Source organism: Pseudorasbora parva, chromosome 11, assembly GCF_024679245.1.
Source record: "Pseudorasbora parva isolate DD20220531a chromosome 11, ASM2467924v1, whole genome shotgun sequence".
NCBI classification, from domain to species: domain Eukaryota; kingdom Metazoa; phylum Chordata; class Actinopteri; order Cypriniformes; family Gobionidae; genus Pseudorasbora; species Pseudorasbora parva.
Window position 1 is genome coordinate 11,418,978 of NC_090182.1, and position 27,712 is coordinate 11,446,689.

At 39.0% G+C, this 27,712-nt stretch overlaps 1 protein-coding gene across 5 annotated transcripts in view; it reads right to left on the reverse strand.

Moving 5' to 3' along the window:
• psd2 (pleckstrin and Sec7 domain containing 2) overlaps window positions 1-26,736 on the reverse strand; it is a 45,291-nt gene extending 18,555 nt beyond the window's left edge. Inside the window, exons 1-3 of one of the 5 annotated variants that reach the window (XM_067457044.1) lie at window positions 26,432-26,736; window positions 16,746-17,209; window positions 15,037-15,744 (exon numbers count right to left, since the gene is read on the reverse strand). In XM_067457044.1, the coding sequence (XP_067313145.1) occupies window positions 15,037-15,744; window positions 16,746-17,125 (1,088 nt within the window). In that variant the 5' untranslated portion in view covers window positions 17,126-17,209; window positions 26,432-26,736. Of the gene's footprint in view, window positions 1-5,736; window positions 6,082-15,036; window positions 15,745-15,814; window positions 15,980-16,745; window positions 17,210-21,728; window positions 21,871-25,497; window positions 25,582-26,431 lie in introns of those variants that run through there. The other 4 variants (XM_067457043.1, XM_067457042.1, XM_067457045.1 and 1 more) reach the window with 4 other exon arrangements.
• Window positions 26,737-27,712: the final 976 nt, after the last annotated feature.

The window sequence follows — 27,712 nt, forward strand, 5'->3', positions numbered from 1 at the left end:
ATGCTTTAATTGGTTAATTGGCCAGCATACTAGCTGTTTAGACCCAAGTAACATGCCCATCTTGATTGAGCTGATGAGATAGTAGGCCAAATTGGTTTTGATCTGCTTTTTACCCATCAAATTTGTAACACTATTGTTTCCTCTAAATCCTAAAAGAGATGAACAGACCATATCTAATCCTAAAATACAAAAAACATCATACATGTGTACATTAGTTTTCAAAATTAGGCTATTGAGATAAGCACCCAATCCAAGCCCATTACAATCCTCCTGCAATTCATGCCACTGAATTAGCATTTAGCTCACACGTCGCAAAGAGCACAATCTTTTTTTCCAGCCGAGAAACAGCACATCCAATTCACCTAATTAAAATCTTGATGTGTACAATTTCTGCAATAGAGGCAAATAGCTCATTAGGATATTCTTTAAATTAAGATGTAATTTGGGATGAGGAGTTTTCGCATCAGCTGCTGTGCCCTAGAGATGACAGAACCTGAATGAGTCAGGCAGCCCATTACTGAAGTGACAGACGCCAAGCTTTTCATATGATTTATTTATGAACTTCTGTCTGGTTATGGTACAGAGCTCAATGTGCATAAGCTAATGGTCCTTATAGTGTTTCATTGTAATCATAAATAAAGTGTTGTGCAAGACTGTGCGTTTTCATTGTGTTGCTTGAATAAAAACTTTAATTTAAGGTTTTGGGTTCACCTGACCCTGATCGGATGTTTCTTAGGGGACGCTTATATAAGATGCATTTTTCTGGTTAAAAATAACTAGACTCTGCGCAGCATAATGGAACAGAAATCATCTTGAGACTAAAAAGCTGGGTTATTTATAACGTGACACTTTGACTTAAAAAACATAAAGCTTGTGGAAGGACGCTTAAAAAATAGAGATGCAACACAGGGTAAAACACTTTAATTTTTTTTTTTTTTTTTAAATAGCCAAACTTTTATTCAGAAAGGACACATTAAATGGATCAAAAGTGTCAGTAAAGGCATTTATAATGTTAAAAAAGATTTCTATTTCAAATAAAGGCTGATTTCTTTGTTGAAAACTGAATTCTAGTGAGATATAGTGAGAAAATTGAGTTCTCATGTGACACTGAAGACGCGAGTAATGATGCTAAAAAAATTTCATTTTAATGTTAAAAAAGAAAACAGATACTTTTTCCATGTTAATAATATTTCACAATATTACAGTTTTTACTGTTTTCGATCAAATAAATGCATGCTTGGTGAGCCTCAAACTTTTGAACGATGAACATGCTTCTTAAAAGCCTAATTTAATGTAAAAGACAAAGTCACTCTTGTGTACATTAAAATGATTGTGTCATCACTGAGAGCAGACATGAAGAGAAGCATGCTGCAAATACAGATGGCATATGCTTACTGGTCACAGGTTTACTCTACGCGTGTCCGCTGCCTCCTGAATAAATTATGGCTGTCATTTTCATTGTGGACGAGTCAAATATTTTTCGCATAATTTGATTAGCACAATTGCATTAGCTCCAAACTCGATAAGGAATGTTAACGTGTTGGTTGCCATGGAGACAGCAGAACCTGGTGTTCCGGGAGAGAGAAAGAGGGTGTAATTTGTGTCCCTTCCGAGCAGATGGCCCCTTCATCAGCATTACCCACAATGCCCTAGAAAAGCCCCAACAAATCTCACACAGCACAGAGCGAGCAGAGACAAGCAGGCAATTGGAATTACAAAAAAATGTAACTCTGGGTGCAAAAAAGTAACAGGCACACTATGTGATGAGCAGAAGTTTAGGGTGATAAATGATTACTGATTTCATTCGGAGACCACAAAAACATTTCGGTATGGCCCAATTAACCAGGTCTGGAATCTGCTGAATTACTAGTCATTTGAAATGGCTAATCAAAACAGATCAGAAATCAGAAAGAGCTTTATTGCCAAGTATGTTTTGGTGGCATAAGCTTCTAGTACACAGAGGCAGTATGTACAGGTGTGGTATATTCAGAAGAGTAGAGTAGAATTTTCAGGGAACAGCATAAAAAGAAGTAGGCTATTGTCAAATAAATATAAGTGGTATTGCACATATTCATTGCACAGTGGGGAGAATATTTAACTGTTCATGAGGTAGATTGCCTGGGGGAAGAAACTTTTCTTGTGTCTGCTGTAGCGCCGGCAGGATGGCAACAGTTCAAATAAGTTCAAAGATGGCTTGGATGTGAGGGATCCTTTTCACTCTGAAACTTATACGCAGAATTTGTCTGATGCATGATTTAACCCATCCAAGTTAGAGCACACACATTAGGAGTAGCAAGTAGTGAGTAGTGAACACACACTGCAAACACTGGACACAGCCATTCACTGTGGCAGTTAGGTGCCTTGCTCAAAGTATTAAGAATCGAACCTGCAACTTTTAGGTTACCATACAACTGGATGTACTCTTGGAGGGTGGGCAGGGGAGCACCAGTATCTGAGCCAAACCAGACCGTTACGGAAGTGCAGAGGACAGACTCAATGGGTGCGACAATCCAAAACTGACAATCCAAGTAAACCGTGTTTACATGACTTTATTAATAAACCGGGATATTTCCTGTCAAAAATAATGTCTATATATCTGACTCAGTTTTTCAAACGTTGCGTCAGTTGTGATGTTAAATAAAGCGTGCACCGTGTCAGCGGGAGATTTATGGCTCATATTATCCCTCATGCAGTTAAAGATGCAGCGGTTTCACTGAACCTCTTCTACTTCTGCAGCATGAGATGAGAACACATCTTTACAATTTACTGGGTCTTAAAAGAGTCTGCGTTTGTGATCTATGTCCTTATTTCATGCAAAACGCTCGCTCTGTCTGGAGCTTGCTCGCTGTAAGTTTGCGTTTTTTTCACACAGTACACTTCAATAATCCGACAGAAAGCAGGTTAATGCGTTTACATGCAGCGGGAAATCAGGGTAAGAGCCAAAAAACGACCTGTTCCGACTGGTTTATTGCTTACACCGTTGATGACCATACTCAGATAAAAGAAAACGGGTTACTGCGTTTACATGACCATGTTCATTGTCGGCTTATTAGGCATAATCGGCTTCAGAACGTGCATGTAAACGCAACCAATGATTGCAGAGTAGAACTGCATGAGCAGCCCATGTGGCAGGTTAAACTACTACAGTACACCCCCTACAAAAGTTTGGGATCATAAATGAATACTTTAATTCAGCAAGGAAACTTGCTCATTACTTAGACAGTAATCAACAGCAAATATCTGAACCACAATTTGTTAGAATAAATTAGTAATTATCAGCTATAGCAAATCATACTAGTAAATAAAAAAATAATTAGTAGTAAGTTTTAAAGAATACATTTTAATGAAGAGTCTTAAAAATATCGAATAAGAAATGGATTGGCATACACTCTTAAAAAGAATAAGGTTCTTTATTTTATAGAACCTTTAAAATACATGTAACATTTTCATTGCACAAAAAATTATTCACACTAAGAAAAGAAACGTTAATTTACTGTTGACTGAAAGGTTCTTTAAGGAACAAAAAATGGTTCTTCTACGGCATCAATGCAAAAATTTTACTAGTGTACACACGTGGCCAGGTATCTCATTAATTATTGATGACATGATTGACTGATCTGATCACATGATTGGTTGAATTTGTGTTGTTAAATGTATCCATCAGTAAAATATGAAGACATTACACAAAGGTATGAGGAAAGATCATCTGAGTTCAGTAGTCTCCTTCCCTCTTCCTGTGAGTCAAAACACTCACTGAATCATCACAAATATGACTCACACCTACTGTATGTGAGCACAGGCGTCTGCACAGAGACAGGTGTGAATTAGATCGCTTGGTTCAGCACTCCTGACATACACTTTCAGTAATCAGGTGTCAAAACAGCCGGCCGTTTGTATTTTAGTCCCGTGTACATAATGACTGAACAAACCCCATCGAAAAGCAATATCCATCTGCCATATCGGACTGCTGTGATCAATAATAATGATAGATTGCACAGATATAGAATTATTGATTTTTAAAAGAACTTAAATAGGACATTCCCAATGGTGTATAAGATTACAGGAGCCGATGAGCTATCATAGCTGACATGAAAATAGATGTTTAATAGACATTTAAGTAAATAATTGACTTCAATTTATTTAAAAAGAAATACTTGGTAATGATTGGAAAATGGTAATGATTAATTACCACTGAAAATATCAAAGTACCACAATATTTCATCCGATTTCATCAGTGTATTCTGTAAGGTTTTTCAATTCCTAGACAATACAAAGAACTTCATAAGAGATTTGGCTAGTTAAAAATAAATCACAGCCTGATGCCCTGCTAACACCAGCTCTAGACATTATAAGTGACTATCGCGGGGCTTAATGGGGCATCACTGATATACAGTGATCCTACAAGAACCCAGCAGACGTGTCTCTGTATGGACCTGTGCTGCTGCTGAGCCAGGCAGGAGATTAAACATGAGACTGCTTGTCTATGACTCACATGTCAGCGTCTCTCTCTCTACCCGCTCTGATGCTGTCGGAGAGGGTGTGTTGGACGAACAGAGCGAGGTGTGAAGGAGTTGCTGCCTCCTTGTCAGTTAGCCAAAAACACAAATTCCCCTTTGTATGTGTGTGTGCATTCTCTGACTGGAATGCATCAAACCGGCAGAAATGCATTACGCATCAGAAAGTGCAATGAAAATATTTTGGTTACAATGGGATTTAGGTTAACACTCTCTCACACTATAAGGAGCCCCAGGCTATGTATTTATCGAAAACTATTCAATGATGGAAGAGATGAAAGTTTAATATCTAACTTTGGGGGAGATCAGGGCTAGTTGTCACAAAGGGAATGCTTTTTTAATTAGTGGTTTTGTATGTTTACATCAAATATGTAGCTCAAAACTGCTTTAAATTACAATACTGTGTGTACATTATTTCCTCTAAACTAAAGGGCCAATATCATCATACATTTGTTTTTTTTTACATACCGTAAGTTGTACAAATGTATCATAAAACCACACTGGCAGGTTCTTCAGACCAATGTCAACTATCTAATGAAGGCAGTTAAACCAAAAGATCTTTGTACAACATGTCGTCCCATAAATCTCAGGTTAGGGCAGGTCATCGCATTTTTATTCTGGCAAGTTGTTACGGGTTTTCCAGGTTGAAATTTTATACAAATTATTAATTATAATATTTAGTGGCCAAAACAACACTGATGTAGGCCTATTTGTATGGTCAAATCCTTCTATTTTTTGAAATTGTTTAAACCATTGTTGTTGAAAAGTCTCTAATATAAGCTAATGGCAGGTCCCCCACAAGTGGGGCATGTTGTCACAAAAAGTCAATATGTTACATTAAATTTATCTTTTTTGAAAATGGAAAAAATACTTTTGGGGGGAGAAAAACTTACTGGAGTGAACATGTGTGACAACTAGCCCCGGTCAGAGAAAAACAAACATCAGATGTGTCCACAAAAGACCAAAGGGCGAGATGTCCCAAACCAGAAAACTGTATAAAGTCCAAACATAGTCCTTATTTACGCTATATAGATTACATAATTCAAGAAAACCCCAGGAGTTTTAACTTTTACCGTCAATAAATAAACACAATTTATCAGACCGAGAAGAATACTACAACTTCTACTTAATGACAAGAGTAGGCTACATGTATAAGTCTGTTGTAGGTCTTTTAAAGTGAATTACGCTATGTAGAAGGAACAGACGCTAGAGGTTAACTTACAGAAGTCCCAGAAGAAAGTCGAAATGCACCTCATATTCATCTTTCCACATCTTTCACTGGAGATCAGGCATCAGTCCCGCGCGGAGCGAGAAAAATCCCTTCAACTCCATTCGCCTTCAGGCGCTTTGCGCATTGAGTAATCAGGTTTTCCCTAAATGGAATATTTTTCGACGCAGCTGCTGCTAAAAGAGGCGTTCTGGCGACGTGTGTCACCGCATGCCGTTTATGTTAATCGACAAATAAAGGTTTTAACGCGACTAATTCAAAGCGAAATCTGCGCGCGCGTTTGGCTCCGGCGTAAACGGCTTCCCAGTGCGGAGTTCCTCAAAGTCGGACACAAGGGAAGGGGGCGGAGAGAGTCGCTCTGGATGGATTGGATTACTCAATGAGTCCTGCCCGAGCAACATTTCCATATTTCCGATGTTGAAGTAGCTGATCTGGACCGGAGCCCGAGAGCACAAGGCCGTTAGTCTGGACTGCCTCGCGCCAGCGCGTCTGTTACCACAGTTCTGCCTCTCTTCATCCCTCACGCTCACTGGTGGCAAACATTAATTCATCAAAACACAACAAATAGCAACATAAACGAATATAATAATATGTAAAGTCTATTGGAGCTCAACTATTCCAACCCAATCTAATACATTTCAGTTTCCTGGTAATAAATATCTAGTAAAGTATCATATAAGAAACATTACAACAACAGCCATTTCATTATTATTCAGAACAATATTATTTTTTATTTTGACTGGTTTATAATGATAAATTAATAATGACTACTAAACTTTAAGAAACTTTAAAACAGTTTTGAGGATTAAATTTTAAAACGGTTTGGCATGCTGAGAGATCCCTGTTAGTTTACTTGGAAACTAAATTATAAATGACCTCCAGAGACTAACTTCAGCACATGAAAAATATAGATTATTCCAAGCCAGACACATATTTAAGCACGGAGACTTTGAGCTCACAACAAACTAGGTCATGTGATGCAGTCCCAGCATGTGCTACAACATTTCCATTCAGCAGTGATTCTGGAGACTGGCAGAATGGATACAGATAACGTCCAACACACACAGACCATCACTTTATGACAAAATGCTCCTCCATCCGTAACCCTTTATCTTTTCAAATTTGCAGTAATCTTTTCCAGATCAGGATGTGAGGCCAAGCGCTGTGATGTATGAGACAGTATAAGTGCCTTGTTAGTGTGTGTGTGTCTGTAGTCTGCTATCTGTGGCATTGGCATGCTTCAGTAACCTGCAGTCACAACATGTTTGTCCCCTCATCAACAAACATCAGATCATTCAGCTGAATGACCATCGTAATTTGTTACAATGATCATCACAGCTGACGCCAGCCCACCATCAAAACTCTCTCTCTCTCTCTCTCTCTCTCTCTCTCTCTCTCTCTCTCTCTCTCTCTCTCTCTCTCTCTCTCTCTCTCTCTCTCTCTCTCTCTCTCTCTCTCTCTCTCTCTCTCCCTCCCTCCCTCTCCCTCTCTCTCTCTCTCTCTCTCTCTCTCTCTCTCTCTCTCTCTCTTATCAAAAGTGGTCCAAGGAAGGAACAGTGGTGAACCGGCACCCGGGCCATGGGCGGCCAAGGCTCAATGATGCATGTGTAGAGCGAAGGCTGGCTCATGTGGTCTGATCAAACAGACAAGCTACTGGAGCTGGCCAGTCAGGGTGCCCATGCTGACCCCTGTCCAGAACGGGATCAAAGAGCAATAAAAGAAGCCTGGACTGATGAATCACATTTTCTTTTACATCCCATGGATGGCCAGGTATGCATGTACATTGCTTAACTGGGGAACACATGGCACCAGGATGCACTATGGGAAGAAGGCAAGCCGGCGGAGTGTGATGCTTTGGGCAATGTTCTGCTGGGAAACCTTGGGTCCTGCCATCCATGTGGATGCTACTTTGACATCCTTTGGTATTCCCTTGTGGTTGTGGCCTCTTTCAGCAGTATAATGTGCCCTGCCACAAAGCAAAAACGGTTCAGGAATGGTTTGAGGAGCACAACAACGAGTTTGAGGGGTTGACTTGGCCTCCAAATTCCCCAGATCTCAATCCAATCGAGCATCTATGGGATATGCTAAACAAATAAGTCCGAACAAGTTCACTGTAAGGTGACCCGCGGGCGGCGTAGATAGAAATGGCTCATTCTAAGGTAATTCAAACATAAGGGTACATTGTGTAAGGTCTTTATTCTCAAATGAAAACATATTACATTACATTTTAGTCAATAGATCCTCATAATTATTACACACTACACCTTTAAGTTTTACTAATTTAGTTTTGTGCTTTTGCTATTTTTATTATTTAATAAAAAAAATAATTTAATAAAATATTTAATTTGAATACTTCAACAATCCTATTTTTAGATAGTTGTCAAGACAAAAACATCTAATTTCTATATAAGTTTTCTTAATCTAAAATTTGTTTGATTTTAGCTTTATTTCAATTACTGAAAATGATTTTAGTTTTACTTAGCAATAACAATGCAGACTATTTAGATTATATAGGATTTATTATTTCTTCCCGTCATAAGGTATTATGGCTGCCAACTTGAAAATGAACAATAAATATTCATGACATGCACATGGCTTTTTCATTTCATAGCCTAACAACATAATGGCATCTGAAACAGTTATGATTACGGTTCCTCTGACTTTGATGGGAAGAGACTGGACCTATAGCTCACTTGAATACCCCTGATCTAAACTACAATTTCATTTTAGCATTCATAATCATTTCTAGGGCACTTAAAAGCTCCAAAATGCCAAAACCACCATAAACTTATCATAAAACTCATTCATATGACTTGTGCAAGAACCTTCTAAAGTCAAAAAATCTTGGTGTAAGAAAAATACTGAAATATAAGTTATCCACTGAAAATCCGGACATCTGCTCTAGTACATTTATGGTGCCCTTGTGTCTTTTTTGAAGCTTGACAACCTCAGTGCTATTTTTTTTCTTCATAATAATTAATAGAAGTCATGATATTCTTTTAAAAAAAGAAAAACACCTTTTGTGCTGCACAGAAGAAAGTAAGTAATCTATGGAAGTCATATGGAACAACATAAGGTGATAAATAATGACATTTATATATTAGGTAGAACTATTCTTTTAAACCTTTCTTCTCCATTCTTGCAGTCACTTTAAGCTGCTGAGCAACTCACAGCAGTACTGAAGTGTCAGACAGAGACACGATGGAGCTAATAATAGATTGGGTTTAAACTCGGTAAAGACAGACTTCTCTGTGATACAGACCTGCAAGGATTTAACAGCACGGCGCAGTGCGAATGACAAAGACCCATCGTGATTTATTCCGACACATATGTGTGGACACACACACACACACACACACACACACACACACACACACACACACACACACACACACACACACACACACACACACACACACACACACACACACACACACACACACACACACACACATGTTGGTCTATGTGGTTTACAGGGACTCTCCATAGGCGTAATGGTTTTTATACTGTACAAACCGTATTTTCTATCCCCTTACACTGCCCCTGCCCCTAAACCTACCCATCACAGGAAACATTCTGCATTTTTACTTTCTCAAAAAAACATCATTTAGTATGTTTTTAAGGCCATTTGAATTATGAGGACATTTGATATGTCCTCATAAACCACATTTATAGTGTAATACCAGTGTAATACCCATGTAGTTATACAAATTTGTGTCCTCATAAACCACATAAACAGGCTCACACACACACACACACACACACACACTATAGTAATAACATTTTCTCTCTCCCCCATCATCCTTTGCTGATGTTTCCACAGCGACAAGAGATTATTCTCTCTCCGAATGAGCTTCACTCCTGCACATCTAATAGCTCAGCAGAGTCTCACAGTCAGCTCACTTTCATCTCAGCTCATCTGCACTCTGGGATTTGCTAGCAGGACCACACATGGTGCGTTATCCTGCTGGAAGTAACCATCAGAAGATGAGTACACAGGTCAAACAGGGACATGTTTAGCAACAATACACAGGTAGACTGTGGTGTTTAAACAATGCTTGAAAGTACTAAGAGGCCCAAAGTGTGCCAAGAAAATATCCTCCACACCATTAAAACAGCACCACCAGGATGGATCCATGCAATGCAGGATTAATCCATGCTGTTTACGCACAATTCTGAACCTAACATCTGAATGTCACTGATAATCGTTCCATCATGGCACCTGTTATTGGAAGGGATATATTAGGCAGCAAGTGAACATTTTGTCTTCAAAGTTGATGTGTTAGAATTTAGAAGTATGAAAAATGCGTAAGGATTTGAGTAAGTTTGACAAGGGCCAAATTGTGATGACTAGACGACTGGGTCTAATCATCTCCTAAACTGCAGCTCTTGTGGGGTGTTCCCGGATTGCAGTGGTCAGTGTCAAAAGTGGTCCAAGGAAGAAACAGTGATGAACCGACAGGGTCATGGGTGGTCAAGGCTCATTGATGCACGTGTGGAGCAAAAGGCTAGCCTATGTGGTCCGATCAAACAGACGAGCTACTGGAGCTCAGCTTGCTCAAGAATTTAATGCTGGTTCTGATAGAAAGGTGTCAGAATGCACAGTGCATTGCAGTTTTGTTGCGAATGGGGCTGCAAAGCCACAGACTGGTCAGGGTGCTCATGCTGACCTCTGTCCACCGGTGAAAGCTCCATCAGTGTGCACGTGAGCATCAGAACTGGACCACGGAGCAATAAAAAAAGGTGGCCTGGTCTGAGAAATCACGCTTTCCTTTACATCACGTGGATGGTCGGGTGCATCGCTTAGCACTATAGGAAGAAGGCAAGCCAGCGGAGGCAGTGTGATGCTTTGGGCAATGTTCTGCTGGGAAACCTTGAGTCCTGCCATCCATGTGGATGTTACTTTGACACGTACCACCTACCTAAGCATTGTTGCAGACCATGTACACCCTTTCATAGAAACAGTATTCCCTGGTGGTTGTGGCCTCTTTCAGCAGGAGAATGCGCCCTGCCACAAAGCAAAAATGGTTTGAGGAGCACAACAACGAGTTTTGGTGTTGACTTGGCCTCCAAATTCCTCAGATCTTAATCCCATCAAGCATCTGTGGGATTTGCTAAACAAAAAAGTCTAATCATTGAGGCCCCACCTTGCAACTTACAGGACTTAAAGGATCTGCTGCTAATATCTTGGTGCTAAATACCACAGCACACCTTCAGGGGTCTAGTGGAGTCTCGACGGGTCAGGGCTGTTTTGCCAGCAAAAGGGGGACCAAAACAATATTAAGAAGGTGGTCATAATGTTAAGCCTGATATATATATACCCTTTTCAGAAAGGGTATAACAGTCATAGAGTACAATAGTAGTTATCAAGGGACGTGATGGTCAATACCTGCAAGAGTAATTGAGTAAATAATATTGATTACACAAAAGCAGAATACCTATGAAAACATAAAGAGCTGTGCTTTTGGAGAAAAACAAAGGATTAACAACAGTAATCCTTCCTCTTTGTTGTATGAAAGTATGCAAGAGTGTGTGTGTGTTTGTGCAATGTTTATCTCTTCCAGTGTGTAGATGTCAGGGGGAGAGATATTTGTGTGTGTGTGTGTGTGTGTGTGTGTGTGTGTGTGTGTGTGTGTGTGTGTGTGTGTGTGTGTGTGTGTGTGTGTGTATGCAGCTCTCCTGCATCCTGTAGGGATAATAATCAGCTAGACAGCGCTCACCCTCTGCTCCTACACACACAACCAGGATGGAGCGGAACCAGACAGGAAGTTTGTTTGTGTGTGTGTGTGTGTGTGTGTGTGTGTGTGTGTGTGTGTGTGTGTGTGTGTGTGTGTGATGGGGGTGCATATGAGTGTCGGTTTGTGGGTATGTGTTTGTCAGCGAAAGATAAAGAAGGAGATTATAAGTGTCTGATAAAGAAATAATAAATGAGCTTTAGAAAAGCGTGGGGGTGGTGAAGGAGGCAAGGTCGGGGCTCGATTGTTTCTGTGCCTACTGTATGTCACCAAATGGATGAAAAAACACAAAATAAAGGATTTGTTTATGAACACTTTGGGATTCACTTGCATTCCCTCTTCAGTGCTCTCTAAGCATTATCCTAGTTTTAGGGGCAAATGGGGTTTTTCATTAAACACTAATCTAATATGAATGCAGTTTAACAAAGTTTCAAGGGTTTTAGTCAATGATGAGTTTTAATCATCTGTGTAACTACAATTTTACAATTAGAAGGACTGAACAAAATAATTTAAGAATTAAAAAACTAGCTAATCTGAATATTGAGGTGGACGTGTGCCCTTCAGTGTCTATGTTGTCTCTGGCCACGGTAGGCTCTTTTAGCCAGAACTCCAGACTGACGGCAGAAGGCAACCAGTCACAGTTCATTTTGTTCCGCATCATGTTTAGGCATGTGAACATGTAAAGTGGCTGTCTCTATGACAACAGACCTGCGTGCATCTAATAAATTATTAATTTAAGAACATTTAAGGCAAAAAGTTCAGAGTTTAAAAAATCCAGTGTTTAGTTTATCCTGGTAAGCGCTCATTGTCACAGTTGTAAACACAATGGCTTTCCTCTTCCATGAGGGGGTTGGCATCACAACGGCTGTTAAAGAAACATAAAATTTAGAAAATTCAACCAATCAGATGATGAATTTGAATTCATCCATTTTGTGTGCTTTAAGCATCAGACAACCAGCCAGCGGTCAGTGGGCATGACGTCTGAGGCTGAGACTATGGTCACAGTAGTGAGGCCTTTAAATACTAGCACACACTTAAAAGTGCAATTTTTTGCCCAATAAAATGCTCCCTCCCTTTAAATAACAATGGCAAGTAGTAAGTCAACTCAAGCTTAAGGCTATTGGCTGTTTAAAAAAGAACCCCTTCTTTATGTCTAACACCAACTTACTGTTTCAAAATATCACACATTTCATCCATGATTGATTAAGTTTGTTTGAATAGCATTTCTGCATCCTTTTTCCTTTTTGCTATCTCGATTCAAATAACGTGCACAAATCATCAAAAACGGGCTACGTTTTAAGTAACTCCCTAGCTAGCATGATGCTTGTGAGGCTCTGTGAATTTGCTAATTGACAGCATATGTTCTTTTCCTTCTGTTAGCGGTTGTAGACACTGCGTAGCACTCATTCGCTGTGATGAGTTTATCAACCACACTTAACCACTATGCAACTCCAAAGAACTGCTAATGAAGAACACATGGGGCTAGTGTAGCGTTACCAGCCTTTGGTAGACCACAGGGTAATAAAGTTAGCCGCTAATGCTAAGAGAGTAAGTTAAGAGAGCTTTAATGAATAGAGTGCAATATGGAGGTCAACTGAACACGAAAGCTACATCAAATGTAGCTTTGACCCTGTCAGTGAACGAAAAACCAACTGCATTGACACAGAAAGCGGCACTTGGATAAAGCACAGTGTGACTGAAAACTAGAGCAAGGCTCCCGTCGTGAAAGAGGAAAGCCAAAGGCGATGATGTCATTCCCTAAAAACAATGCCTCATTCAGGCTGACTGGGGGGCAGGAAGCTGCTAGTCATTTAAAACTGGGGAGGAAGAAAACGACAACATCTGCTGCTGCGTCCAGTCCAGATGGATGCAGAGAGAGAGAGGGAGAGAGAGAGAGACGGCAGCTATATTAAACAATCCTTCATTCGCTCCCAGAGGTGGAAATCTTTCCTCTTGGATACTGGCTCAGATCCTTGAAATATAAAGAAGTTTCCAGTCGGCTAGGTCTTCGTGTGATACTCCCTTCAAAACAGACATGATAGGCTCCCCTTCTAAATTGCCCAATGGAAAAATGTGCCTATGCCTAACTTTTCTGCAAAATTATATTAAAGTGCTGCTTGCATGTTTCACCACACTTTCAAAAGTCTAATCAGAAACAAATGAATCTGGTGTCAACTGTCAATACTTTATTATGTTGGTTGTTGTACGTATCGCTACAGTTTGGAAATTAAATATATGGTGAGTGGCGCCAAAAATGTATGCTCTGTTGCGTTCGAAAATAACATATGGCTTAATAATAACAAATAGTGTTAACATAAGAAAACTTGACTAAAATTGCATTTGCTGAAGTGACTAAAATGACTTTAAACTTAACTAAAATGGCTTAACCTGTTTTGGTGAGTTAAAGCAATGTAAAAACATATGTCTTAACTTATTGATCATATCATTTTTTTAGAGTGTATGCCATTTTAGCTTGCTTCTATAAATCCTGGAGATCTTTTTATCATAAACTGCATTTCATGTGACTTGTTTCCAAGATCTTTATATGCAACCAAGCAAGTTTACTACATCAGAAAAGCCAAACACATGGAACTGGTTATGTGATGCAAATGTCAAAATGTATTAGTTTGACAAATCAAGCACTAAGGGCCAGATTTTCTAAACAGGGCAAATTATGAGAGCACAATTCCTAAAAAAAAGCACAGATGGGAGTGGACAGTTCTGTGCGTGATCTACTGACGACACGCAAATTAAAGAACACAGCCGAATGATTTCCATAAAGACCAATGCAATCTACCAAATTTGCGTCTGGTTTAAGACATTTTTTAGGAGGTAAATTATGGTGCAAATACGAGTAAACTGACTAGCACAAACCTTAGTAAATCCCCTTGCACGATTCATTTATGATACTCTCCTTCCATAAATTTTGTGTCTGAAAGGAAAACTCCTACAAATGCATATGCAATGAGGCCAGCTAGTAGTCACTGTGCGAGTAAACCTCACACCTCTGATCTCAAGAGACACTCTAGCAACTGACACTAGAGGTTGCAGCCTTTAGCCTATGACTCTCATACCGGCAGACCCGGGTTCAAGTCCCGCTTGGAGCGGGCAGTTCAAACAGGAGGGGTTACACAATAAGGTCAGCCGCAAAAATTACTGTGCACACCATTTCAGCACTAAAGTGTGTCTTTAGTAAATCCTGACAGTTGTTTTTTAAAACCAAAGTCATTTTGTGTTTGAGCTGTTAGTAAATCTGTAGAGTTTTTTTTATTGAGCCCAGGTTGCTAATTTACAGCTCTGGAAAAAAATGTAAAGACTTAAGAGATCTCTTAATTTCTTATTTTTTTTTTCAGAGCAGTATATGCAGTTCTGAAGGTACATATGCCTCATCAGAGTATCAATTAGCAAACAGTCATTGACTCAATTCCAGATGAGCCATTGTCTGTGTTGGGAAAATCAGCATGAAACTTGTTGCTCACTAGTTTGAGACCAGGTTATTAGCTAGTTCTGCATGCCATCTACTGGACAGGCCAAGCAGGAGATTTAGTTGCATCCTTACCTGACAGAGTTTGGCATCGTTCCTCCACTCTCTCCATTCCCAGGCAGCTCAATGTGGAATCCATTAGGGATGCTCCGTTGTGCCGGCTGGCTCAAGACATTTTCCGACCTGCTTCCTGGTATAGTGGTCCGTAGTGGACTTGCAGAGCTGGCTTCATCCCTTGCTGTCTCTGTCCCCAGCTCTACCTCGCCCTCAAACCCTTCCTGCACGGTCTCCAGCTCCAGTTCTGGAGTTTCAGGGCCCACTAGGGCCCTCTGCTGGATGAGAGGGGTGAGCGGTGCCTCGAAGCTGACGCAGCTGTCCGTCTCGTCGGTGAGCGACAGCACGTCCAGAGAATCCAAACTGCTGTAGCAAGTCCCGCCTCTCAGAAGCTCAGACTCGACGATGCGCTCGAAAGTGGAGCTGAAACCGTCCTGGCTCTCTTTCGTCCTGTCGTACTCTTCCTCTCCGTCGTCCTCTTCCTCGTCCACAGCCGTGGTCTTGGCGACCTGCTCAACAATGCTCTCAAACGTAGAGCTGAAACTGTCCTGGTTTCGAGTCTCCTTTTCCTCCTTTTCTTCTTCGTCCTCTACCTCAGCATCCGCTTCCTCTACGGAGAGCTCAAATGTGGAGCTGAAGGCATCTAGGTTCCCCTGTGCTGAAGACTCTTCCGGCATCCCCTCTTCGTCCTCCTGCCCTTCACTGTCATCTTCGGTCCCGTTCTCAAACCTGCAGTGACAAAGGCAGTGGTTAATGTATTCACAAACCTAGAAGTAAAAATGAAATCACACAAACACACCTGGCTACAGAGGTCTGGGTTTAGGCTGTATACAAAGGCTCTTAGAATGGCTGGCATGTGCGTTGCATGTTGCTATCTTTATTCGGGCTGCCGCCACAGTTCTTCATCACGACTGCAGCGGAGGAGTCCCAGCAGAGGGGAAATTCATTCAGGACAGCTCCCCTGCCACGTTTGGTGCTGAAATATCTCCCCATCCTCATTGTAACATGCGTGTCACATCATTTGTGAAGCCTGACACTGAAAAACTGCACAGCTAAACTCTGTAATACATGTGTTTAATGTTCAAAACCTTTTGTACGAAATGACAAGCCTGGCATTGTAAAATTGGTTGTAAAAGGATGGATGTTTTGTCTTTCATGGGGTTTTAATGATATGTTTACCATTACACTCTTCATCTGTCTTTTCAAGTATATCTGTAATAAGTAAACAGTAATATTGTGAACTATTTCTGAAAATATAACTATTTCTATTTGAATATATTTAAAATGTTATTTATGCATCATTACCCTTGTCTTCAGTGTCACATGATCCTTCAGAAAAAAAAATCTAATATGCTGATTTGATGCTTAAGAACCTTTTAATTATCAATGTTGAAACCAGTTCTGCTGCTTAATATTTTTTTGTGGAAACCATGATCCATATTTTTCAGGATTCTCTGTTGAATAGAAAGTTCAAAAGAATATACTGTTTTATACTAAAATCTTTTATAAAAATGCAAGTGTTTACAGTCACTTTTGATCAATTGAATGCTTCCTTGCTGAATAAAATCTCGAATGGTAGTACATGCGTCACCTCTGTCTTTCGGAGCACGTGCCAAACTCAGCACAATTTCAGTAGGACTAAAGTGACATTAATTATTGCTTCAGTCTGACTGAAATCAAACATTTTAAAATTTAATAGTGCATGTAAAAGCACTTGTTATTGTACTAACCTCAGAGAGCACGGAGGTTTGTTCGAGTCCTTTTCTGGGGTCTGATTTGGCAGCGACTGTGTGTCTTCACCTTCACGGGTGTCCTCGTTACCATTTTCTGTTACAGAATCCAAGCAGCTGCCCTCAATCTCACCGTTTCTACCTTCCTCTTCTAATGTCACCTTCTCATCCTCCTTTGCTCTGGACTGTGCGTTTCTGTCATTCTCTGTATCTCCATCTTTTGCTTCACCTCGATGCTCCTCCTCTGTCTTTGTTCCATTACAGGGCTTCAAGTGTTTAGCATTAGAGCCGTCGGCATCCTCGACTCCCTCAGGTGCTAGGGGTGTATCTGGAGGTGGGGTGCTTGTGCGGAGGGGGTCATCCTGCCCCTCCTGACTCATGGTGGCCTCCTCAATCACAATGTCCTGGCAGCCTGGGGTCACAAGGTCAGGGTCAGGAACAAGGGAGGGGGGCAAAGTTCACACCTATTACAGAAGAAGATAAGACAGAGCAATGAGATGTCAGATAAAGATGAGCCCTGGATAATAGAGGAGTGAGAGAAAATACTGTCCATTTATAATCAACTCTCATTAGTATGGAAACAACAACTACATATATTAATACCCACAGTGTCAAAGAATTTTTATGAAATTTTCATAAAATGTTTAATGGGAGTTTCATGCAATTATCAACTTTTCAGCTGTTTCTTCTAATGATCAAAAGTTTGAAACAATTAAGATTCTTTGAATGTTTTTGAAAGAATTCTCTAATGGCTGCATTTATATGATAAAAATTAAATATAAAAAAACAAAATGTGAAAACTGCAATAATTATAATTTATTTATGTGATGTAAAGCTGAATTTGCTGCTTAAGAGTAATTTCTTATTATTAGCAATATTAAAAAAGGACGCCTGGAATGTATCAAAAGTGACAGTAAATATATTTTTTGTTACATGTTATAATGGTACATATGCTGTCAAATAAATGCTGCTCATAAACTTTTCATCAAAATAAAAAATGATAAACCATAAAAAGTAACACCATTTCAACAAAACTATTAAACAGCTTAACCTGTTTTTAACATAGATAATAACCATATATAATAACAGAACACCAAAATAATTCAGCATTATAATTTCATAATTTCACCATGTTACTGCTTTTACTGTTTTTTTTTTTTGTTTGGTTGGTTTTGATCAAATAAATGCAGCCTTGGTAAAACCAAACTTTTGATAGCACATTTCGATATCTTGACGAATCTGAGAACAATGTAGAGATCTCTGAAACTATAGAAGAAACTACCAGGGGCTTTTGGAGGAAAATCTGAGAGGCAATTGACTTAAGCAAAAGCCTAATTTTGCTCTCTATTTAATCTCAAAGCTGACAAGAAGAAACAACTGAGATTTGAAAGAGATTTCATTTGTGATTTTTCAAACGTGTCAGGTCAAACGAGACCACAGCTCTCTGCACATTACAGATGATATTAAGCCGAGCGAAGCAGTCAGGTGGCAGCATCTTAAAAGTTTAAACAGCGATTCAGACTCCATTATCTGCTGTCATCTTTGTGTTTTATCTGCCCCGCATAAGTGCAGACCATTGAGAACGCATTATCTTTAACTCAGCAAATCTAGAGTCAATGATGTTTCACATGCTAGAGGCTCACACATTACAATACAACACACAGACCTGAAGGATCAAACTTTCATCTACTGAGGGTGAATTTAAGGGTCAGCCTGAGTCTAATTTTAAAATCTGCTCTGATTTATAGCAGCTGCTCTGAGGAATCTTCCCTAAACCTGGTGGGCGGCAGCAGCGCTGGACAGGACAGATGTTTAGTGGCACAATACGGCAGCATTGGCAGGTTGACGTCAGCATTCACCAACATATTTCACTTCTGTAATGTAACATATTTCCGAGCACAACAGGATATTCATCAGACAAATGGACAAAACTTGACTTCATCCATTAGATGTTAATTGCATTGTGAAAAGAGGGCATTACGTAACAGAATATCTTCAGCCAAACATTAACCAATAGACCGAACTAGAGATGGGAAGATCGGATCATTTTACTTACTTGGATCTTTGAATCTCGTTTTGTTAATTTGAGCAGAGTTCAATTAAAATATTATTACATTTACATTTACATTTAATCATTTAGCAGACGCTTTTATCCAAAGCGACTTACAAAAAAGGGGAGAGTAATAGAAGCAACGGAACAGACAAGGCCAAAAACCTGTAAGAGCTGTAAGAAATCTCAATTAATTAGCACAATACACAATTTTTTTTTTTTTTGTTTTTTTTTTTTAAAAGACAGACATCTACAACAAAAACTCACGTCCGCACAGTGCCGAACACTGGATTTTGATAGCTAAGATAGCTACAACCCATTAGGACTAAGGCTGTTGCCCCAGCTGTTGTCGTTAATGCAGATTCAGTGGCCCAATGGGTTGGTTTTGTATTCTAGCTAAACGCGCAGCAATAGCCATCTACAACAAAAACTCACGTACGCAATATACAGAACACTGGATTCTGATAGTTATGATTACTATGTAACATACCCGCCTGAAGGCGCAAATCCGGATGAGAGACGTAGATATGATCCCGGAGTGTACGCTTTTGGTCGTTGCTGTGGTGATCAGTAAGTGCTATTCTGTATTGGTCAAGTGCAAATGGAAAAGATGTGTCTTAAGATGTTTTTTAAGAATGGCTACAGACTCGGCAGCACGAATTGAGATCGGCAGGTCATTCCACCAGGTAGGAACGGTCCAGGAAAATGTCCGTGAGAGCGATTTCATGCCTCTTTGGGATGGAACCACGAGGCGCCGCTCGTTCGCAGAACGCAAGCTTCTGGAGGGTGTGTAAGTCTGAACAAGTGAATTTAGGTATATTGGTGCCGAGACAGAGGTTGTTTTGTAGGCGATAACTAGTGCCTTGAATTTGATGCGAGCAGCCATTGGCAACCAGTGCAGTTTGATGAAGAGAGGCGTAACATGCGCTCTCTTCGGCTCATTAAAGACCACTCTCGCCGCTGCATTCTGGATCAGCTGCAAGGGTTTGATAGTGCATGCTGGAAGCCCAGCCATTATTATATTACAATTATATTACCAAAATATTGAGAGATGAAAGAAGTGCTCTGGGAAGCTGTGTGAACTATATGTACATGCCATTTTAAGCGAGGTTGTTTATTCAAAACAAAGTCATGGATTGATGATGCCTTGATTTCGCGGAATCATGGGAGTTGTTGTCTTCACTCTACAGCCGGTGGAAAAGAATCCAATGGGAATCGGGCAGAAATCATATTCATGGATGGGTGAATGTATTAAAGATTTATTAACATTACTGTAGTATGAAGAGGGTGGGGCTGAAAGCCTTTGGAGCGGAACGAGTCCGCTGGAGCGATTGCTAATGAGAGACAAGCTCGAGAGCAGTGGAGCTTTATTACGCCACAGACGAGCGCTTCCACTTCCGCTTCTTCCGGTCATAAATATGTGAGTAATGTGTAACACTGCGCTGTTTTATCATATTAGATACATTTGAGTGTGTTGAAAGTTATGCTATAATGCTATTCTGTGCATTCACTCAGCAGCTACTATGAGGCAATTCAGTAAGCTAGATCCATTGTAAACTATGGTACTCGTGGTAAATCATGAAAATGACATTTTAAACAATAAGACTTACCATGTTGAGCTATATAACAATTATTAGAATTTTGCCGATGAATGTATCCAAACAGCTGCTCACCTGTCTAATAAAACATATAAAATATTAAAGTGTCTTTGGTGTTTCCATGGTTTCAACAAAATAAAACTGGAAATCGAGGGTTAAGCGGATATGATGTAATTGATAGACGATCCACAAACATGGTCCATGTCCTGGTTAAAATTGCGTATTTCTCTAGATTTAAACATGCTTGGATGGAAACATTTGGGATAATGTAAGTACACAACAAGTCAACAAAATATATAACATTGTTGGATATTTTAAACCAAATCGTACATATTGTGCCTTTCATTTTTGTGAATATATTTACATTTATTTGTGAAACTAATAATGAAACAATAATGCTGAAACAACAGAGAATAACAAGAATTATATTTTTGTAACTTTAAGTAAACCATCTGTAATCTGGTGCTCTTTTTAGGGCAATCAGTCTACAAGTAGTTGACTACACTACTGTTCAAAAAGGTTGTGATATATATATATATATATGTATATATATGTATATATATATATATATATATATATATATATATATATATATATATATATATGAATAATATTCATAATATTCTTGCTTAATAGGATTGCAAATTTTTGTACAGTAATCTGTAGTTAATAATACACATAATTCTGCATATCAAGTCCATTAAAGGGTGACTTTTAAATTCATATTCAAAGCATTTGCTATGGGTCTCTTCATTAAACTCAGTAAACAGGACAGATGCTTAGTGACACATCATGACACATTTAATACTCATTTACCAGATGAAGCCAACTGGACAGACATGCAAACACAGGCTAGAATATAAACAGCACATGTGTACAGAAAATCCCTCTCTTTGGCAGACGAACAGTCTAACAATCAGTTAAATGTGAAGCTCAACCACTTTCTTCTGTAGCTCTGACTCAGGCGGTGCCGTTTAAAGCTTTCTAATGCCGAACATCCGATCGAAACAAACCACAGTAAAACCCTAGTTTCCATTACACTAAAGCTACCCCAAACTGCCATTACATTACTTTAGAGTCAGTGCTGTTTAACAGAATACACACCAATTCAAATTAATTGTAGCAGTTACACATTATTTTGACTGAATTAGGTCAACAGTGTAAATTTGTGTGTATAGATTTCGATATCATTTTAACCTTTACCTCATTAACTTGCCAAAAAGGTCTATGCTCCCCTAAAAGCTTGAGACATGGACATTTTAAAAATACACACTGTCTGACACCACACACAACATTTTGTGTGACATTTAGCAAAAGACACTCTCAAAAAGTTACCTTTGACCTCGGCTCCTCATTCAAACACACTTGGTTAATGTTTGACATTCTGCATGGGAGCTCGGTACCCAAAGTCCATCCCAGCTGCAGATGATCTTTTCACATCAAGACTCACATGCATGTGTCCATCACACACACGCACACACACAGAGACAGACAGGGTAAGATACCCTGTTGTCACTCAAACTATTCCTGAGAGCCTCTGCGATCTGTAACTGCCAGATTCCTACAGCAGCAGCACACGCCCACTATGACAAATCACTCACTGGGGGTTTATGAGTGTGACGTATGTGCATGTGTCAATATTTGCCTATCAGTAGAAATAAAAATAACTATATATTTTTTGCTGACTAAATTAAATGATTTGTACATACCCAACACTAAAGAAACATCATCAATTAAAATAGAAAAATAACAGATATCTGAATAAAGACTGAATCAAGTTATGTCAAAAGTAATCTAAAGGTAATCAAAAAGTAGTCATTATATTACATTAAATGTGTAATGTAATTGATTACGTAACTAACTGTAATTTGGAATTAGTAACTGACCACAATTTGTAAGTAATCCACCCAGCGCTGTATAGTTCTTACTATCTTAGGTCCTGTAAATACTATTTTGGTAAATGAATAGGATATTTATATTAATTACCCGCCTTTCTCTATTTTAAATATACACATACACACGCAAACATTTTTCTTTCTTTGCCAATTTTTATTTTTAGCAATGCATTTTTGTATTTGCTAGAGATTTTCATTCAACTTTGTTTTCTTGAAAAATGAATTTCATTAAAATATTTTTTTTAATTTATAAACCCTATTGGGTAGAAATTCTATTGGAAAACAATAGAATAAAATTATACTAATTTAACACAATTACTAAAAAAAACAACAATCACTAGTGTTTGTGCTATTTTGACGAAATATCGTAGTGCATACTTTTAAATATACATATCACTGAAAAACAAACATTTGGATGCATTAAGATTAATGAATAAAAATGTGTCTTTTCAAACGCAGAATTGACCTAAAAGGTCAATTAACCATTCTGTTAACCGACCCAAAATGTGCACCCATATTTTCCCGGGCCAGCAGGCCGGTCTTGTTGGCATTAACAATAATGGATATCCTCAAGTGGAAAAAAAAAAAATCATAAATAAAGTAAATAATGACTTTTAGGGGGTAGTGTTAAGGCTTTGGGCATCATTATATCTTTATGAGGCCCCACTGTATAATATGTGGCCTTAACTACTATGTACTTACATCAAAAAATAAGTACAATGTACTAACTGTGTTCAAATTGTATTGCAAAGCACTTTTGCTAATACTGATGTGGGATACGGGTAGAGTTAGGGTCAGGTGTGGTGGTGTGGATCAGTTTAACGGTAGGGTTAGGGGTAAGGGAAGTGCCTTATTACAATATAGTGTAATAAAACAAACGGTCATTACAAATGTAACTACAGAAATAATTACAGATGTAATTACATGCAGGTATTTTTAAAATATAAGTACAATGTAAAAATATGTATGTACACAATAAGTGGATTGTATCAAATTATTAATTACAATGTTAATACATAGTAGTTAGGGCCACCTAATATAAAGTGGGTCCCTATATGAAAACAACAGAAGTCTTCAGTGTGTCTCACAGTGTACACGTGTGTGTGTGTATGTGTGTGTGTGTGTGTGTGTGTGTGTGTGTGTGTGTGTGTGTGTGTGTGTGTGTGTGTGTGTGTGTGTGCACTTGACTGACTGACTGAGAGACTTCCAGTACTGTCAGCAGAACAGTAGGGTCTTCAGGGCGATCAATTCTGTTTAATTACTTTCACTGGATCAGTCTGTCACCTTCACTCTTTACATTACACACACACCGGCACTCATGTGGCTATACTGGCCTTTTAACAAACACACAGTCACTGATAAACTCAAAGAAGCGCCTTATCTTCAAATCAACACACAATCCTCTATTCAATCACCGCCACCCAAAAAAAACCTTCAACGCGGTTTCAGAGATCTGCCTCCACCTTTTGGCTGTCCTGTGATATTTTGAGGTGAAATGTTCTTGTTTTATGTTTGTTGGTACCTTCTGACAGCTGCGGTTTAATCTCAAATATTTACTGATTGGATTAAAATAAGGCACGATTTCCTCAGATATCGTGGGTTGGACACACAGTAGAGGCCTGATAAGACATGCCAGGAGGCAGAGGAGAACATGGAGCTGCACTCACCACTGGAAAAAAATGAAACTGCTATTTCTCCCTGTTCTGACCCTTTAAAAAAAATGACATTCATTGGTGTAATATCATGTATTTGTATTCATTTATGACATATAGTTTATATAGGTCCATTTAATACTATTTTGGTTAATTAATATGGTTATCTATATTGATTTCCTGCCTTTACCCAGCTATTTAAATGTAAATGCTTAAGAGTCTATGACTGGCTCATTATTGCAGTGATTATTATGTTTCTAGCATGTTTTATCCGTTAGCCAATAGTGTGTAGCTTGTGTGTCAAACATAAATGTGCACCTGAGTCCAGACCTTAGATTCATTGAACATCTTTGGGATGTGCTGGAGGAGACTTTACAGAGTGCTGGACTCTTGCATTGTCAATACATGATCTTGACCAAAAATGTATGCACACCTTGATGGAAATAAATGCTGTGATGCCTAGAATATGGCCATGATGTTTCTTTCTACATGGTTGTTTAAGAAATGAAAGCTACACACTGCATCAATTAGGGTTGGAAGAACTGTTGCCAAACATATAACATGCTAGAAACATAATAATCACTGCAATAATGACTCTTAAGCATCTGCCCATTTAAATACAAACAGCGACTTTTCATTTGACGGCAATCTATATACATGCACTGTAAAAAAAATAAAAAAAAGTAGTTTTTTGTTGGTTTAACTTAAAAAGGTAAGTAACCTGGTCGCCTTAAAATTTGAGTTGATACAATGAAGGAAATGTGTTTAATAAATAGAAACTCAAAATATTATTGTATCTGAACCACATAAAATATTGATAAATCATTAAACTAGCACTATTTGGCATGTCTCACTGCGTCATCAGAAATAAAACACACACAATTACCCAATATGCTTACAAAATCTTTTAATAATATTTTAATAAAGGTTGTCGAATCTCAAAAAAATTTCATTGTATTAACTCAAAATTTTAATTTCAATGAACTCAAAATTTTAAGGCAACCAGCTAACTTTTTTCTAAATATTTTTTTACAGTATATATCTGATTCTAGAAAAATGTGATTCAGTGATAAAAACGCACACACAAAAAGTCTAGTGAAACAATAAGGTTTAAATGAAACCATGCAGCCCATCCAATCTACCTGTCTAGGACTATTAACACAAAAGAGAGGCAAACACACACTTCCTCTTGTTCCTCATCTCAATGCAGTCTGGATACCGGACGTCTGCGTGACCCACTAACCCTCTTCAGACGCGAGATGACACCGCCGCACGCGCACACAAAGACTGACCATTACAAATGATCAGCACGCGGTATTTAACTCTCTCGGGAGGTGCAGTGCGCTAAATATATCGATGCTGTCTACCTTACCCACATACAGTCAGCCGGCTGCGTAATGCTCTCTTTCCATGCGTAACGGGTTATGGGACATCAAAATAGAGGCTTCAAGTGTAGACTGGACCCCCCTTTCCTGACACGTCAGGGGTCCTGTGAAGGAGACCGCCAAGTAAACGAGTATGAACAACTGAGCCGTGCGTAAATGTGATTTAAATCACCTCGTTCTGTCACTTCCACTGCTGTCAAGGTCAGACGTCCTATTGTATCATGTCACCATATCACTTATAACGTCTTCACTTAAATCATCCCAGGGATATAAATCTCATTAAACGCATCCGCTCACACGCACACACCTTTTTAACAGGTAGAGAGCGAGAACAAGTGATCGTTTAGGGCGTCTTGTGTCTCGTCTGGCACTGGGATGTCTGGCTGTCTGACGCCTATATTCCCAGTGACGAGTGCATTATGATAGTTGGTGTAACAATAGATTACTAAGCATTGCAATTGCATTGCATCGTCTGACATAAAACTGCGTGCATTTCAGATGCATCATCATTTGCAACCATACAGTGTGCATAAAGCTGCGTTTTACAAATGCCTTGGACAGACACTCTGCACCTGTTCAAAGCGCCACAACTCATGGTTTTGCCTTAAATACAGGCTGTCTAAACACATACAGTGGGTCCTTGTGTTTAAGGCATCGTGGAGTAAAACACACACACATAGCCTACACAGAGAGCCTGAATCGCAGCCATATTATCCCCAGCCTCCCAGTGCAGTAACCATGACAACAGGATGGCTGGGAGACACTGCGCTCTCTCAAAAGGCTTCGGCTGGTGCTTTCTTCCTTCCAAAATAGACCCCAGAAGCTTTTCAAGAGCACCTCGTCCTCCATATAAAACAGAAGGGGTCTCTCTCTCTTTCGCAAACACCCAGGCCATGCATATAACCTGAGAACACACTGCATTTTCATGCATACTATAGAGAAAATAACTGCCGGCACAGCAAATGCACGCAACTTAACGTGTAAGGTTTAAATGTGCATCAAAGAGCAACCGCATTGACATGAGCATAAAATGCGAGAGAGTTTGTGATGCACGCGATAACCCAATAATGAACCCTATTTGGATATATGCGAATAAATATACTCACCGACAACAAATGCAATACAAATCCGTGCTGCAAAAGAAGCAATGTTGGCAGCACGCGCAACGTCTTGTCTGCCTATATCATCCGCGCGGATCGATTTGCTGTTTTTAAGGAGGAAGCCCTGCAGAAGGCTTATCAGAACCGAGTCTGACACCTGCCGTTTCCTCTCGCCACCGCGTTGACAGCGCACAGAGACCAACAGACCGACCGGCTGCGCGTGAGAGCTCGGTTGTGTGTGAGTGAGCGCGCGAGATGCGGCGGCTGTCTCGTGCCCCCGCGACGCGCTGGACGAGCAGCAGTTCAGACTGTTGCTCACAGTCTTTCCACATCAATAATACATTACAAAGCACAATTCACGCGCACTGGGGGGTTAACAGAATATTCAGACTCATTCGTCTTATATAAGCCATCCTGTCAATTCCAAATCAATATGACATGAAAACGGGAGATATTAGCATATCATAAGGTTGGTTTTCACTTCTCTAAAATTAAGGGCACGAGCAGTTGATCTGAAGTGTTTTCACTCTCCCTTGGGAGATATTAAAATGCTTCAATTAAAATGTATTATAAATCTGGAATGTTATTATTATCGTAATGTTTGAGAAATCATTTTAAATTCTGAGAAAAACGTATAATTTTTGTTTTGCCTTAGTACCGTATATCCAGTTGAATAGCACATACCATTAAATTATTAGGTAAAAAATTTAATTTTAAAAAGCATCTGGCATTAAATCATAAAGTTCTTGTCTGTTGTACTAACACTTTTCTCAATACAATAATTAATATTAAAATATTTTAACAAAAAGTATAGTTCGTTTAAAACCCTCAATTATCCCCTAAATACCTAAATGTTTTGACATCTATATAATTCAAGGAGTTCAGGACAATTCTGAAGAAAAAGAAAAAAACTACAGCTTAAAAAGGAAAAAAAATATGTAGAAAAAAATATAAATGGTAACTAGTCATGTTCTGCCAGTACCTTTACCCTAATAGAAAACACAATACAATTTAAAATATGGGGAAAATCTGATTTTTTTTTTCATATTAATATTATACATTTCTTTGTTTAATAAAAGTTTGTTTATATAAAATGTACATTTGCATTCATGCAATTTAAAAAGTCACAGCATTAATTAATTGATTAATTTAAAGCACTAAGCAGCATTGTATGGATGGCAAAATGTGTTAATAAACCACTGGAATACCTACGTTAGCCTACCTTAATAAAGAAGAATGTTAACTATAAAATAAGGATAAAGATATAGTTCTAAAAATCCTTCTCAA